The 13,860-nt window shown below is 64.7% G+C and overlaps 2 protein-coding genes across 3 annotated transcripts; one reads left to right on the top strand and one right to left on the bottom strand.

Annotated features, from left to right (window-relative positions):
* Window positions 1-349: 349 nt before the first annotated feature.
* LOC117006362 (cytochrome c oxidase assembly factor 3 homolog, mitochondrial) lies at window positions 350-1,080 on the top strand. Its single transcript, XM_033078754.1, has 2 exons — window positions 350-593; window positions 703-1,080. The coding sequence occupies exons 1-2, from the start codon at window positions 356-358 to the stop codon at window positions 813-815; spliced, it is 351 nt and encodes a 116-aa protein (XP_032934645.1). The 5' UTR covers window positions 350-355; the 3' UTR covers window positions 816-1,080.
* Window positions 1,081-1,235: 155 nt separating this feature from the next.
* On the bottom strand, window positions 1,236-13,307 carry WNK4 (WNK lysine deficient protein kinase 4). 2 transcript variants are annotated; one of them, XM_033078705.1, is made up of 20 exons: window positions 12,762-13,307; window positions 7,500-7,672; window positions 7,099-7,319; window positions 6,862-7,019; window positions 6,280-6,368; window positions 5,987-6,206; window positions 5,582-5,912; window positions 5,315-5,445; window positions 5,177-5,244; window positions 4,945-5,086; window positions 4,748-4,864; window positions 4,520-4,675; window positions 4,171-4,228; window positions 3,920-4,054; window positions 3,205-3,785; window positions 2,864-2,960; window positions 2,322-2,748; window positions 2,005-2,207; window positions 1,787-1,884; window positions 1,236-1,706 (listed from the first exon to the last, which is right to left on the bottom strand). In XM_033078705.1, exons 1-20 carry the CDS (start codon window positions 13,203-13,205, stop codon window positions 1,689-1,691), a joined length of 3,867 nt encoding a protein of 1,288 aa, XP_032934596.1. In that variant the 5' UTR covers window positions 13,206-13,307; the 3' UTR covers window positions 1,236-1,688. The 2 variants fall into 2 exon arrangements, with proteins under 2 accessions (XP_032934596.1, XP_032934595.1); XM_033078704.2 differs by having other exon boundaries at window positions 1,236-1,709; window positions 12,762-13,302.
* Window positions 13,308-13,860: the final 553 nt, after the last annotated feature.

The raw sequence follows: 13,860 nt of genomic DNA, 5'->3' as shown, positions 1-13,860 counted from the left end.
TCGAGCAGGGCCGGGGGCTCGAGGAGAGCCGGAGGTTCGGGCCGGGCCGGGACTCGGGCAGGGCCGGGATTCGGGTAGAGCCGGAGGTTCGGGCAGGGCCGGAGGTTCGGGCAGGGCCGGGGTTCGGGTAGAGCCGGAGGTTCGGGCAGGGCCGGAGGTTCGGGCAGGGCCGGAGGTTCGGGCCGGGATCGGGGGCTCGGGCAGGGCCGGGGCAGCGCCCCAACGCCTCCCGTCACGTGACCCCGCTCGGCCAATCAGCAGCCACCGATGCCGCTACCGGCACGCGCCGGGCCTCAGCCGACCGCTCGACGCCGCGCGCCGCTCGGGCCCTCCGATTGGCCAGCGCTCCCGCCGGATGTGGCGTCACGTCGGCGCGCGGACACGGCGGGGGAAGATGGCGGCGCCGGGGGAACCGGGGGAGGCGGCGTTCGCGCGGCGCATCGACCCGTCCCGGGAGCCGGGGCTCAGCCCCGAGCAGCGCCGCCTCATGGCGCAGGTGGAATACGCCCAGCGCCAGCGCGCTCTGCAGCGCCGGCTCCGCAGCCGCAACGTGCTGCTGGCGCTCGGTATCGGCGCAGTGACATTTGGCATCTGTATCCTTGGCGGCAGGACGAGGCCAGGGGCGCTCCGGGACCGGGGGAGGGAGGGGTCGGGGGGGGACTCAGGGCCGCGCCCGCAGCTTTTCCTTAATTCCCCCCACAGACGGTTACACCTTCTACTCGGTGTCGCAGGAGCGGTTCCTGGATGAGCTGGAGCAGGAGGCGGAGGCGGCGCGGGCCCGGGCCCGGGCGCGAGCTGAGGGCGCCGCAAGCTGAGCCGGGAGCGCCCGGCCCGGCCCGGCCCGTGACTGAGTTGCCGCCCTCGCCAGACAGGACGGGCCTCGAGGCAGATGCGGCTGAGGGGTTCGGGTCTGCCCCGTGCTCTGCTTTGGCCAGGAGAAGGCCCCGGGGGCTGCCCGCAGGCAGGGCCCCCCGCGGGCAGACCCCGTCCCGGGTCCTTTACCGGGACCGTGCCCATGGGAAGGCCGGGGGCATCCAAGTTCCACCACTCCCCACAATAAACTCTCTCACTGGAGACCGCGTCAGTGCCCGTTGTCAAGCATCTCTTGAGCTGAGCCCAGCTCAGGATCTCGCCCCGCTCGGGCTGCTGCGGGGGGATTTTCTGTTTTGCTCTTTATCGTCACAGAGTGAGGCAAGCAGCCACAGGTCCTGCCCGACAGACACACGCAGACTCAGTTTGTATTCAATCCATTTTTATGAAATCACTTTCCCAACACCAGTTCATAACAAAGTGCTCCCGGATCCTGGTGCTCCAACAGGCAGGGCCGCAGGGAGTTCAGGCCACTCTTCAGGGTGGGCGGGATCCGGTGCAGGGCTGAGGTGGTGGCAGGGCTGGCACAAGCCGGGGGCCTCAGGGCGGGCTCAGCTCCTTTTACAGCCACGAAGAGTGCAGGCATGTCACACATGTCCTCCAGCAAAGGGGCTGGGGACAGTGGGCAGACACCTGTGGGACAGGCCTGTACCAGGGCAGCACTCCCATCCCTTGGAATCCCACGGCTTCCCTTCTGCAGGCTACAGCCAAGGGGAGCAAGGAGTCTGGGCTCTGCAGAGCTGACACTGCCCTCAGGGACGTGCGGGGGCTCTGCCCACCCTGGGGCAGCAGGCACTTGGATGAGGTAGTTCATGGAATCATTCTTGGCCAGCCAGCTACTGGGGAGAGAAGCAGCCGTGAGCCGAGTGCCACAGGCTCACCCAGGAACGCCATGGGATCCGCCCCTGCCCCTTACCATGCGCCCGAGGTCGTCGGCGAAGGTCACGCCCTTGTTGAGCCGCTGCTCCTGCGAGCCGGTGCTGCTGCCGCTCAGCGAGTTACGGCGCATGATGCCTGCGGGGACAGCGGCGCTGAGTGAGGGCACGGGGCTGTGCAGCTCAGCCCGGAGTTCCCTGTCCTGCAGCCCCCACCCAGCCCGGGTGCCCTGGAGGGAGTGGGGAGCGGGGCTGGCACCTGCGGGCTGCCCCAGCTCCAGGCGCTGCAGGCTGTTGCGTCGGGAGGGGTTAAAGCTGCCCTTGGAGAGGCGGCGCTGGCGGCTGGACAGCATCGCTGCAGGCGAGACGATGCCCGGCGGTGGCTGCTTCCCCATCCGCAGGTACAGCTCCTCGATCTCCTTCTTCTGAGCGCTCTGCAGCAGCTGCACCTCAGCCAGGTGCCTGGGGAGAAGACAGGGGCTGGTAGCGCGGCCCCGGGGAAGGGACAGCGCACTCCCACCCGGGCTGGGTTGGAAGATCTGTCACCTCCCAGGTGGAGCCCACCCCCTTTCTCACTTCTGGCGCAGGTTCTGCAGCTCCTCCCAGATCTCCTCGTCCTCACTTTCAGTGTCATCGCTGCTCACGTAGGACAAGCTGCGAGAGTAGCTCATCCACACCTGGCTCAGCATGGCCTGTGGCACATTTTCTGTGCTCTCTTCCACAGGGCCCTCCCCTGGGTCGCTCCCCACTGGCGCCGCAGGCACCGTGCCCCCCTCGGCTGCCACATCCTCAGTCTTGGGGTCTTGCTTTGCTGCCTCCAGTGCTGCATCCGAGTCACTGCTTGAGCTGTGGCTTGTATCAGGGACCGCGGGTGGTGGGGAGGCACTCGCTGCTGGCTCCGTGCTGTGCTGCTCTCCATCACTGCTGCCCAGCACCGGTGAGGACACAGCCAGGTCCTTGGCTGGTACCACCTGGAACCGGCCCAGGACCTGGGGCTTGGCTTCTGCTGGGGACAGGGGCAGCTGGTGGGGTTCAGGGCACATGGGCTGGCCAGGGCATTGTGGTGCCCTGGCACAGGCACAGCCACACAGCACAGCCCGGGCCCTGCCCCACGTTACCTTCATTGATGGGCGAGAGCTGGGCCTTGGGCGCGCTGGGGGCTGGTGCCTCCGAGATGATCAGAGAGTGGCTGGGCTTGGGGGCACTGGGCAGCACCTGTGGGCACCTCAGTACCATCAGCAGCCCCACCCCAGGCCCCAACACATCTCTTGTCCTCCCCTCTGTGCCCTGGGATCGGCTACCCACTCAGCCCTTCCTGCATCCCAGTGGTTCCACAAGCCATGAGGCCCCATCCCATCCCATCCCAGTGCAGCATCTGCAGCAACCACCCAGCCCAGCCCTCCTGACACTGAGCTCCACCTGTAGCGGCCCTGGAGAGCCCTTGTACACCCACACTCACCGTGCTGCCCTCTGGACTCCCAGATGTGGATGTGCTTGGCAACTGCAGAGGGCTCCCCACGGCCTCACTGCCTGTGGGGCACACTGGGGCTGGTGCCAAGGGAAGGGAGGATATGGGTACCCCCGCAGTGGGGACATCAGCTCCCACTGACCCCAGGATCCCACTGCCAGATGGAACTGGCTTGTCTGTGCTGGTGAGGTCGGGGTAGACAAAGCGTGGGGCACCCAGGACAAGACTCTGCGGCCGTGGCAGCAGTGCTGGGTAGAGCTGCCCACCTGAGCTGGCAATGGAGGAGACAGTGTGGGCCATGGTCATCACTGCCAGGGAGAAGACATTGGCCAGGGACAAAAGGGGGGTAGTGGAGGGCAAGGGTGTGCTGGTCACAGGGCTGCTCAGGGGGCTGCTGGGCTCACAGGGAACAGGGGATGTGGGGAGAGGCTGGGGGGACAGAAGGGCTTGGGGCAGGGCTGGGGGGACAGGCCCCCCCGGGGTACTCTGGGGAGTCAGTGTTGGTGTCAGTGCTGGTGATGACGTGAGCCAGGAGGGAGCCATCGAGACGAGGGGCCAGGTCTGCACTGAGCCTGCAGGGAGAGAAGCATCAGGAGCAGCTCCCCAGAGCCATTTCTCATCCCTGCCCAGGCACCCAGAGCCTGAAGCCAGTGACCAGCTGGCAGCCCGAGTACAATGAACATGCCCACCCTGCCAGCACTGGTACCTGTGGGGGACTCTAGTGGCACCGGGGCTGCCAGTGGCTCCACAGGACTGGCCAGGTTGGTCTCTGAGGGGGAGCGGCTCAGCAACGGCAGGACAGGGGACTGGACAGCAAGGCTGGGACTGGTGCAGCTCAGGTCTGTGGCATAGGAGTGACAGCCAGTTCAGCCAGGGCAGGACATGTCCTTTGAGACCCACCTGCCCTGCATGGGGCTTGGGGAGACAGGAAGGGCCTGCACAGGGGCACAGACGTACCACTGAGTGAGGATGAGGAGGAGATGGAGCGCGAGAGCCCCTGCAGCTGCAGGTCCACCTGCGAGAAGGATGAGCTGAGCCCAGCACTGGGGCAGAGGCCCCAGCCAGGCTGTGCCAAGCCCCTGCTGGGCCCCACCCTGGACCCTCCACCTCTGGGGACAGGAGCTGGAGACTCTTCTGGGCTGGGGAGTGCCTTGACTTGTCACAGGAGCGGGCAAGTGACCACAGCAGGACCCTGCACCCCAGGCCCCCCTCCCCCCTGGACTCCTTGGGGCCAGGCAGCATCCCAAGCCATGCTCAGCAGCAGCAGCAGCTTCCCCAGCACTGGCAGGGCCAGGCTGGCACTCACGGGGCTGCCCACAGCACTCTCAGCCTCGGGGCCCTTGGGCAGCTCGGTGCCCCCACGCCCGTCCTTGCGGAGCAGGGTCTCCACGCGGTGGATGATGTCCCGGATACGGCTGATGAAGCTGTCCCGCTCCGACTTGAGGATGAACTCATTGTGGACCTGAGGGTGGAGGGGCCACTCAGCACCCAGCCCTGCCAGGCAGACCCCACCTTCACCTCACCCTGCTCTCACCATGGCGGCTGCAATTTCCTCCGGGTTGTCCCCATCCAGGTCGAACTTGAAGGTCACCATCTTGTTGTTGTAGGTCTGCAGCTGGCACTCCACCACTCGGTCACTCTTGTCAGAGATCTGCGGGGAGCAGGCCTGGCTCAGCCCAGGAGAACCCGCCTGGCACCTGTCTGGCACAGCCTGGCAGCTGTGGCACTCACGTTGGTGATGCGCAGCCTGGAGCGGGCTCGGCGCCGCAGCAGCTTCCCCGAGGCTCGCTTGGGCGGCAGCTTGGTGCTCTGCTCGCTGGCTGAGAGCCCCTCATAGCCATCACTCATGCCCGACGCCACATCTGACGTGTAGCTGCAGAAAGCCCCAGCTCCAGAGCATCAGCACAGCCATTCCCAGGTACCACACTCCCTGTCCACCTCCTGCCCAACCCTCCAGCCTCACCTGTCCACCGAGGAGGAGAAGCCACTGGCGGGGGGCAAATGCTCCGTGGGCAGCTGCACGGCGATGCTCTGCAGGGAGAGTTCGGGGTGAGCCGGTGCCGCAGCTGTCCCGACCCCCCGCCCCTGGGGCCGTGCTCACCGTGGGGAAACGGCGCACGGGCCGGGTGGGCGGTGGGCTGGTGGGGTCCACGGCCACAAAGCTGCGATGGGCCAGGTCGGGGGAGTCCAGGAAGCCAGAGGAGCTCAGGTACCCGTCTGTCTCACAGTCGGCTGCGGAGGAGTGCTGGCATGAAGCGAAGCCAGTCCCTTCCTGGGCTGTAGGGCTGGGAGAAGCTGACAGAGCCCCCACCCCTCCTGCCCAGGTCCCCTCTGCCCACCCAGCTGTTTCCCCTTGCTCCCTACGCACAGGTGGCTGAGGAGTAGCTGGTGTGCCGGTAGGTAAAGTGCTGGTGCTGGTCAGCTTCGGGCTCCTCAGGCTCCAGGGGGAAGGTGCTGCTGAAGGCAGAGTCCCCAGAGCCAGGGGTGGCCAGGGCAGGTGTGGGGGCACGAGGTGGCAGTGGGGACTTGAACTCCTCCAGCATCCTCAGGACACCTGGTGGCTGCTCTGGCTCTGCGGGTGATGGTGCACCCTGGACACGCTTCAGCTTCTCCCGCTTGCGCTTGATGGCCACGACGCGGTCCCGCACAGCCTTGGCCACCAGCTTGTAGTCAGCCTCACAGACAAAGCCCAGGACCACCTGCACACGAGGGAGCTTGTCACTGCAGGGTGTAGGGACTCCACAGCACCCAGGGCTTCCATCTCTGTACCCACCATCTCCTGAGCCACCTCCTCTGCAACATCCTTGTAGAGCTCAAAGAGGAACTCGATGGCGTTGTTGTCCTTGTATTTGCCATGCAGCTTCTTCGTGTCATCCATGCGCAGCCAGAGCTTGAGCCCAGACTTGACTCCATCATCCTCCTCAGCCAACTCCACGTGCACCCCTGTGTCCTCCTGGAAGAAGGAATGCTCCAGCAGGTCCTGGATGGTGTACCTGCAGAGAGCACAGCTCAGCATGGGCTCGGAGCCAGGGGGACCCTGCCACCCAGGCCCTGCTCTGCCCCCACCTCTCGTTCTTGTCCATGCGGATGCAGCCTTCAATGATCTCCTTCAGCTCGGGCACCTTCACCTTGTAGAAGCTGCTGGGCTTCAGGCCCTGGGGGTGAAGAGAGTGAGCACCCCCTGTGCCAACCCGCTGCAGAGTGGGGCTCCCTGGGCCCAGGGAACAACGAGCCCAGGGCCCCATGAGGGCTCCTGTGGCCAGGCCACGTGTGCCTGCATGGGCCAGGATGCCCCCAGGGCTCTGAGTTTCCATCCCAACAGGCAGGAGCTGGCAGGAGCCGGCCATGACTGGTCAGGGCAGCTGCAGTGCCCCGGGCCAGGATGACCGAGCAGACTGCTCCCGTTCCACCCCATTAACACACTGGCATTGGCAGAGCCAGGGATGGTCTGGCCAAGCCATGGCCCCACCACCCACAGCTCCACAGCCTGGCAGAGCAACCCCTCACTGCCCAGACTATCTTTAGCCACTCACACAACCTGCACAGTGGCACATTTTGACAGCAGCAAGGTCTGGCAGCTCCAGCTGCCCATCCCCCCATTCCCCGTGCCCTGCAGCAGCATCACCCACAGCGGGACCGGGGCCTCACCGAGGTGACCTTGCGGTAGATCTGGGCGGCGTTCTGGCACTCTGAGTAGGGGTACTCCGAGGTGGCCATTTCCAGCATGCACATCCCAAAGGCGTAGACATCCACTGCCTCATCGTACTTCTCCTCATACATCTCTGGGGCCATGAACTCGGGGGTGCCTGGATGATGTGTGAGGGCTCAGGACCGCTGGTATCCCCACCCCTGCAGCCCCCACAGCTCCCAGGAGCCCGGCCCCACCTATGACACTCTTGGCAAAGGAGGCTCTCTTGAGTGTGGCCAGGCCCAGGTCCCCAATCTTGACTGAGCCCGTGGGGCCCGTGATGAAGATGTTGTCACACTTGAGGTCGCGGTGGATGATGGGGGGAGAGCGAGTGTGCAGGAAATGCAGACCCTTGAGGATCTGCCGACTCCAGCGCTGCAGCACCTTCAGCTTCATCTCTTTAAAGCGCTTCAAATACCTGCCAGGGACCAACAGGGCTCAGACCTGTGGAGCTCAGACTCGTGCCCCAGCCTTGGCTCCAGCCCACCCTCCTCCCATTGCCATGCCAAGCCCACCCGGACTCAGATGCCCACACAGGGCAAGCAGCAAAGAGCATCCCAGCAGGGACCCTGCTCCCTCCCCTGCACGCCCCAATCACGTTTTCAGGGTGCCAGACGTCATGAGCTCTGTGACCAGCACGATGCAGATCTGCCCTTTGATAGTTGACTTCCAGGAGTCATAGAAGCGGACGATGTTGGGATGCTGCAGCCCCTTCAGCATCTCCACCTCCTCACTGAACCGCTGCCGCTCCGTCTTCGACAGCTTCCGCGTCTGTGGGAGCCAGTGAAGGTGTGAGGAGGGCACATGGGATCCTGCTGAGCATGGGGGGTGCCCTGGCTTCAAAAGACCCTCCATCACATCCCCATCCCTACATACAAGGCAGAGGAGGTTTCTGTGCCTCAGCACAGAGCTTGGGTCAGACCTGCTGTCCCCCAGCACAGTGGCACACTCATGGCTGGGGTCACCCTGAACTGTGGTCCCCCACCAGCCCACCACTCTGGGTGGGTACACAACAGATGGGGCACTAAGGAACCCGTGCAGTTCCCCATTGCCCTGTGCTGGGGCTGCCCGACCCCCCTCACCTCACTCAGCCCCCAGCAGGACCCCACCACGCTGCCTCAGGACAGGGAACCCCAGCCTGCAGCTGGAGGGGACACGTGGGAGCTCTGCAGAAGCTGCTGCCCTCCTGGCCTGTGCAGGCCCCATGGCCATGGCTCTTCTGCCCCCACTGGGGCACTATCAGCACTGGGCTCTGTGCAGCCGGGTGCTGGGCCAGCCTCAATGAGGCCTTTGTTGGGGAAAGCAGGCGGGGGAGGCTCCAGCCCAGGTTTTTCCATGTTCCTCCTGCTCGAGTTAATTAAAGTGGAAACACAAGCCGAGGGTGCTGACTGCAGCTGGGGCAGGGGCCAGCGGAGGGGACAGCCCCCTCATCCTGAAGAGACACAGCCCCAGGGTGCAGGAAGAGGGGAGCTGCTGGCCAGAGCTAGAGGAGCCAGATCCAGCCCCGAGTGCGGCAGCTGCGAGTGCTCAGCCCTGGGCAGGAGCAGGAGCAGGAGCAGTGACACCTCCACCGCAGCCTGGGGTCCTGCAGAGCTCAGCTGCTGCAGAGCCTGGGGGCCTCCAAGCTGGGACCCCTGCCCAGCCCACATTCAGAGGCCAAGGAAACTGGAGCTGCCACAGAGCTCCCACCACCGGTGCTGCCAGAGCTGTGCTCGGCCTCTTGGCCAGTGGCCACCATCCATCAACCCCGTCAGCTTTCGTAATATTTTCATTGCATCACAGGCGGCCCCATGGCTTGGCTGGAGCTGCTCCATAATCCCCCTGCATTTAATACACGCTCAGGGACAGGCTCAGCCCAGATGAGAACCTGAGCCTGCTGCAGCAGCATGAATGGGACCTTTCATAGGGAAGGAGGAAAACAGCACCCGAACCCCTGCATGGCCAGCAGCACACAGCAGCTTCCCTGCCCAGAGCCACAGCCACCATCACCCCTCTGGCCCCCTCCTGCCCACCAAGAGGTGTCCAGAGACTTCACTGCACCCCACAAACCTGCAGGAGCATGAGGAAGCTGGCACAGGCTGTGAACTGGGGCAGGTGGGGAGTCATGGATGGCTCTCCCAGCTCAGTGAGAGTGGACCCCAACTGGAGCAGTTGTGCCAGCTCAGCCCTCACGGTGCCATGCCCAGTTCTAGGCAGAACCCCAGCACAAGGCCACCTCTCCCAGAGTGCTGATGTCTGGAGTAAGGTCTGGGGGAGCCAAGCATGTCCCCTGAGCCTGTGCCAGGGCTGCTGGGCTCGCTTGGCATCGTTCCTTCCACATGACCAAAGTGGCAGCAGCTCCCATTCCTGTGCCTGCTGATACTCTCCCTGTTGAGTGTGAGCATCAGAGCCCAGCCTGGCCAGAGCCTGGCTGGAGGAGCACCAGGAAGGGCAGGGCAGACAGGGCTGCCAGCACAGACATGGCACACACCTTAGGCACACCATGTCCTCTCCTAACAGCACCAGCACAGGGTGGAGGAGGACACTGGGGATGGAGGCATGGAGACCATGAGGAGCTGGGTGGCAATGGTCCAGCCCATCCTGTGAGCCAGGAGCTGGCTGCTGAGCAGCCCAGCACAGCCAGCACCAGGAGCTGGGGCCAGTGCAGGAGAAGGGAGGGTGGGGCTGAGTGGCCAAGGGGCTGCTGTCTCTGCGGCAGGAGGCTGTCCCCAGCCGGGCAGTGCTGGTGCTCAGTGCACTCTGCAGCACTCACAGGGCTCTCCCATCCCTGCAGCCCTCAAGGGCCCTGGCTCTGCACTGACACTTGCACTCTGGAGGGGCATTCAGAGCAACACCATGGTGGGGCACAGAGCCAGTGCTGGCAAGTGCCCAGCACTCTCCCTCCAGCCATGTCCGCAGCCACAGGGAGGTCCTGAGCCCCCCACAGAGGAGCCAGCTCTCTGTCAGCAGTGGGTGCCAGCACCTCACTGCTCTCCCTGTGGGTCTGCCCCACTGAGCAGCAGCTTGTGTGTGCTCACAGCCACACAAAATGTGCCCTGCAGCCCCAGAGCTGCTGGCTAAGGTTACCTGCCCAACCTGGGCACCACAGCCAGGGGAGGCACAGCAGTGCCTGCTGCCCAGAATGCTTTTGCCCACTGGAGAACCCCAAGGGGTTCTACAGGAAAATCACACAGTCAGGTATTTACAGCCTGACCCCACTCTGGGCCCCTGGTTTCCTCCCTGCTTCCTCTTTCCCCACCGCCCGCAGCACCTAGGACAGAAATAGTGCCAGGCTAAAGCTGGAAAGCACAAACAGTGGGGCTGTGGACATGGGCGGGAGGCACAGACAGAGCTGCGTTCAGCAGAGGGGATGGGGATGGGCAGGTCCCCAGAGGGGTCTCACAGGAAGACAGAAGACAGGCAAAACCAGCCTCCAGCTCGCCAGACTCTGAGGAGGGAAGGACAGGGCAAGGACAGCAGGGAGAGCTGGGGTTTGGGATTGGGATCCATCACAGCAGCTGAACCAGGTTCTCTGGTGCAGAACAGGTCAGGCCTGAGGTTAAGTATTCATTTGGAACTGAAAGGCAATAGAAGGAGAACAGTGAAGTGCACAGGACAAAGCTATTTTTAAAATGGCAGAACCACAACCATTTTTATTTGTGGTTCCAAATCCTGTATTTGTGTCACAGTGTCCAATTCTTTGCATGATTGCTGAAAAAAACAAACTTCTAAATGTCTGCATCTGTGCTTTTAGCCCCTTGTGGGACACGGATTTGGGTACAAGAGACACTGGATAAAGAGCAGTCAGTGGAATGGAGCCAAATCCTGGGTGGGGAGGGGAGAGGGCTGGGGCAGAGGAGTTGCAGGGGCAGGCACAGGGTAGGAGCAGGGACCTGGCTGCACTCCTGTGGGAGGGTGTGGGCCGAGAGGTCTGCCAGGTCTTCTGGGATGCTCACAGGAGGGTCCCTGGCAGAAGCTCAGCCTAGACCCCAGCCTCTCCACAACCACCCCCAGGGGACAACTGAGTGGCTCCTGCCACTCCTGCCTGGCTGGCTCGCAGGACCAGTGAGGGGACCAGCATTACCTGCTGGACTGGGACACAGTAGCATTTTGCTTCCCAACTCCCTTTTTCCCTCCACCTGAGATGGTGCAGGCTCATCCCTTTGGCAGCCCCTCCTGAGACACCGGCACTGCCTGCACACAGCACAGGGAAGAGCAGGGTGCAGGGAACAAGACACGCTGCCAGCCCTGCTGTGCGTGCCAGCCCCCAGGGCAGGGGAGCTGGGGCACAGCTGTGACGTGGGGCTGAGACCCACAGGGAGGGACACGAAGCCAGCTGAGTGGGGAGCACTGGGGACAGCTGACTCATCCAGAGAAGGAAGGTCCTGGACTTGCCAAGGAGAGCCTGTTCCAGTCAGTGGTTGCACCTGAAGGGACACAGAACTCGAGAGAGCTCAGGGGCATTTGGACCGAGATGTGGGGCTTTGTCAGGGCAGGAGAACTGAGCTGACTCTGGATTGGATTCTCAACAACTGAAGCAATTGTGCAACCCATGGGGGTGGGGGCAAATCTTCACCTTCCTCACTAAGAGGCCACAGTCAGCCCCTCTAGAAACCATCCACCAGTCTCTCAGGATCTCTTCTTGCTCTGCTGGGCTACAGCCACCCCAAGGACCCAGCCCAGGCAGCTACCTGAACTGCACTGTGCTTTTAGGAACAAGACAACAAACTCGCAAGACACGTTTTTCTGTGTCAACAAGGACTTGGACCTTCCCACCACAGCAACCATCCCAGAGCCTGTGGGAGACTTTGGACTTCACCAAAGCCCCTCCCCAGGGGCTCCAAGGAGAAAAGGCAGCCCCACAGCACAGATCTCCCTGGGCACCTCCACGGACAAGATCAAGCTCATCAAAAGCACTCGAGTGGGCAAAGGCATTGTAGAGGCAACACTATCACCACTGCTCTCAGCATCCTGGTGTCAGGCTGTAGGACAGCCAAGGAGATGAAGGAGTGTGGCAGCAGAGAGGAGATGGGGACACTCCTCAGAGACCTGGAACCACAGGTCCAGCTGCTTCCAGCAGAGAGCCCCTGGCAGCATCACAGAAAGCACACACAGGTGACCGTGTACATTACTCGAGCCAAGGTCAAGCAGGCAGAGGTCGTGTCGTTCCCTGCTCCCAGCTGACAGCCAGCCCCACCTCGCTGCAGGCACGTGCCCCAGGGCACACCAAGGGCTACCAGAGCAAACCTTGGAGGCAGCTCCAGAGCAAGCACAGACTGGCATGCAGAGAGGGCACTGCTGCTCTCACTGTCCTCCCAGAGGGAAAGCTGCGAGCTGGTGAGCATCAGAAAGGCAGTGAGATGCTCAGCCTCAGATCCACCTGTGAAGTGCCAGAGCAGGGACTGGCATCAAGAACGTGGGCACCCTGACATACTTCACAGAGCTGGCAGCAAGAAGGCAAATGGAAAACAGCACGTGATGAGCAGGAGGGCCAGGAGGGGCGGCACCAAGCAGGAGTCTGGGTCCGGGCCAGCAGACCCACGAGACCCCGAGGCACTGACAGCGATGGGCACAGTGCAAGGCAGCAAGGAGAGCCCGCACCCAGCTCCAGGTCCCTGCCCTGCTGCTGTGGTCCCACTGTGACTGGCAGAAGCCGAGGCTCGAGGGTGCCTGCCCTTGCCGGGACAGGCTCCTGCCCGGAGAGGTGCCCCGCGGGTCCCACACGGCACCCAAGCAGGCAGCAGCGGGCAGCAGGGTCAGGGCCAGGGAGGGCTGCACACGCCAGGGAAACTGGACGGCAGAGGGTCCAAGTGCCCCTCTGGAGCCCCTTGAGCCTGTGGGTGGGGGCAGGTAAGGGCGGAGGCGCTGGCAGGGGCCGTACCTGCAGCTCGCACCAGGCCACCTCCACGGTGGTCTCCGTGTCCAGCCCCTTGTAGACGGTCTTGAAGGAACCGCGGCCGATCTCGATGTCGAACTTGAGGAACCGGCCGTCGGGGGAGGTGGCGACCGCCCGCGTCTCCACCTCCTCGCTCTCCGTCTCCTCAGGTTCCCGGAGCCCGACAGCGGCCGGCGGCGGCGGCGACCCCTCTCGCCCTCCGTCCGGCGCCGGGTACCCCAGCAGCTCCAGCTCGGCCGAGCTCCGCCGGTTGAAGCGGGACGAAGCACGTCGGGAATCGCGCCCCGAGAGCCGCCGGCTGCGGTTTCGGTGCGGGGCCCGTCCGGGGAGCCCCGGACCCGGATCCGGCTCCTGCGCGGAGCCGCTGTCCGCCCGCTCCGCCTCGGGATGGGACATGGCTCCGGCAGCGGCGGGCTCGGCCGCCAGCATCGGCTCAAGCCCGGTCGGAGCGGCTGCTCCCGCGCAGCTTCGCACCCGTTGCCTCCGCCACCCGCAACCAGGAGCGACCGCCGAGACCCGGTTCGGGCACCGGCCCCGGCACCGGCACCGCCCCGCCCGGCGGTACCGCCCCCGCCCCGCCCGGGTCCGCCCCCGCGCGACCGCCGCCCCCCGCCCGCGCTGCGCCACCGGCCCCGCACCGGGCAGGGGGCACCGCACCGACACCGCACTGGGCAGGGGCACCGCACCGGGCAGGGGGCACCACACCGGCCCCGCACCGGGCAGGGGGCCCCGCACCGACACCGCACCGGGCAGGGGCACCGCACCGACACCGCACCGGGCAGCGGCACCGGGACGGCGCCCGGCGCTGCAGCTGCAGACACGGGCACCAAGCGGCGGGCAAGCGCCCCGCGCCCCGGCACCGCTCGGGATGCCGAGATGTCCCCTCCCAGCCCGGGGTCACCGCCCGGATCCGCGCTGCCGCGGCTGCTCCAGGGGCTCCGTGCTGTCCCCTCCCCACAGGACAGCCCCTTCCCTGCCGCCGCCCCCGTGGGGTTCCGGGGCTGCTGTGACTAACGCAGCCGGAGCCGGGACGTCGGAACGTCCCTGGTTTAAACATTTCCTCGGAGTTTCTGACTGGTCCCGG

This window comes from Catharus ustulatus, chromosome 23 (genome assembly GCF_009819885.2).
Source record: "Catharus ustulatus isolate bCatUst1 chromosome 23, bCatUst1.pri.v2, whole genome shotgun sequence".
Taxonomy (NCBI): Eukaryota; Metazoa; Chordata; class Aves; order Passeriformes; family Turdidae; genus Catharus; species Catharus ustulatus.
The sequence above is the reverse complement of the archived record's forward strand: the minus strand, read 5'-3'. Positions and strand labels throughout refer to the sequence as shown.

Bases quoted from the DNA above. Each gene is read 5' to 3' on its own strand.
- LOC117006362 (XM_033078754.1), top strand. From the start codon at position 356: ATGTGGCGTCACGTCGGCGCGCGGACACGGCGGGGGAAGATGGCGGCG. The intron at 594-702 runs GTATCCTTGGCG...TTCCCCCCACAG, and splicing joins CGCAGTGACATTTGGCATCT to ACGGTTACACCTTCTACTCG.
- WNK4 (XM_033078705.1), bottom strand. From the start codon at position 13,205: ATGCTGGCGGCCGAGCCCGCCGCTGCCGGAGCCATGTCCCATCCCGAG. The intron at 5,913-5,986 runs GTGGGTACAGAG...CCTCGTGTGCAG, and splicing joins AGGAGGTGGCTCAGGAGATG to GTGGTCCTGGGCTTTGTCTG. The intron at 5,446-5,581 runs GTGCGTAGGGAG...ACTCCTCCGCAG, and splicing joins CAGCTACTCCTCAGCCACCT to CCGACTGTGAGACAGACGGG.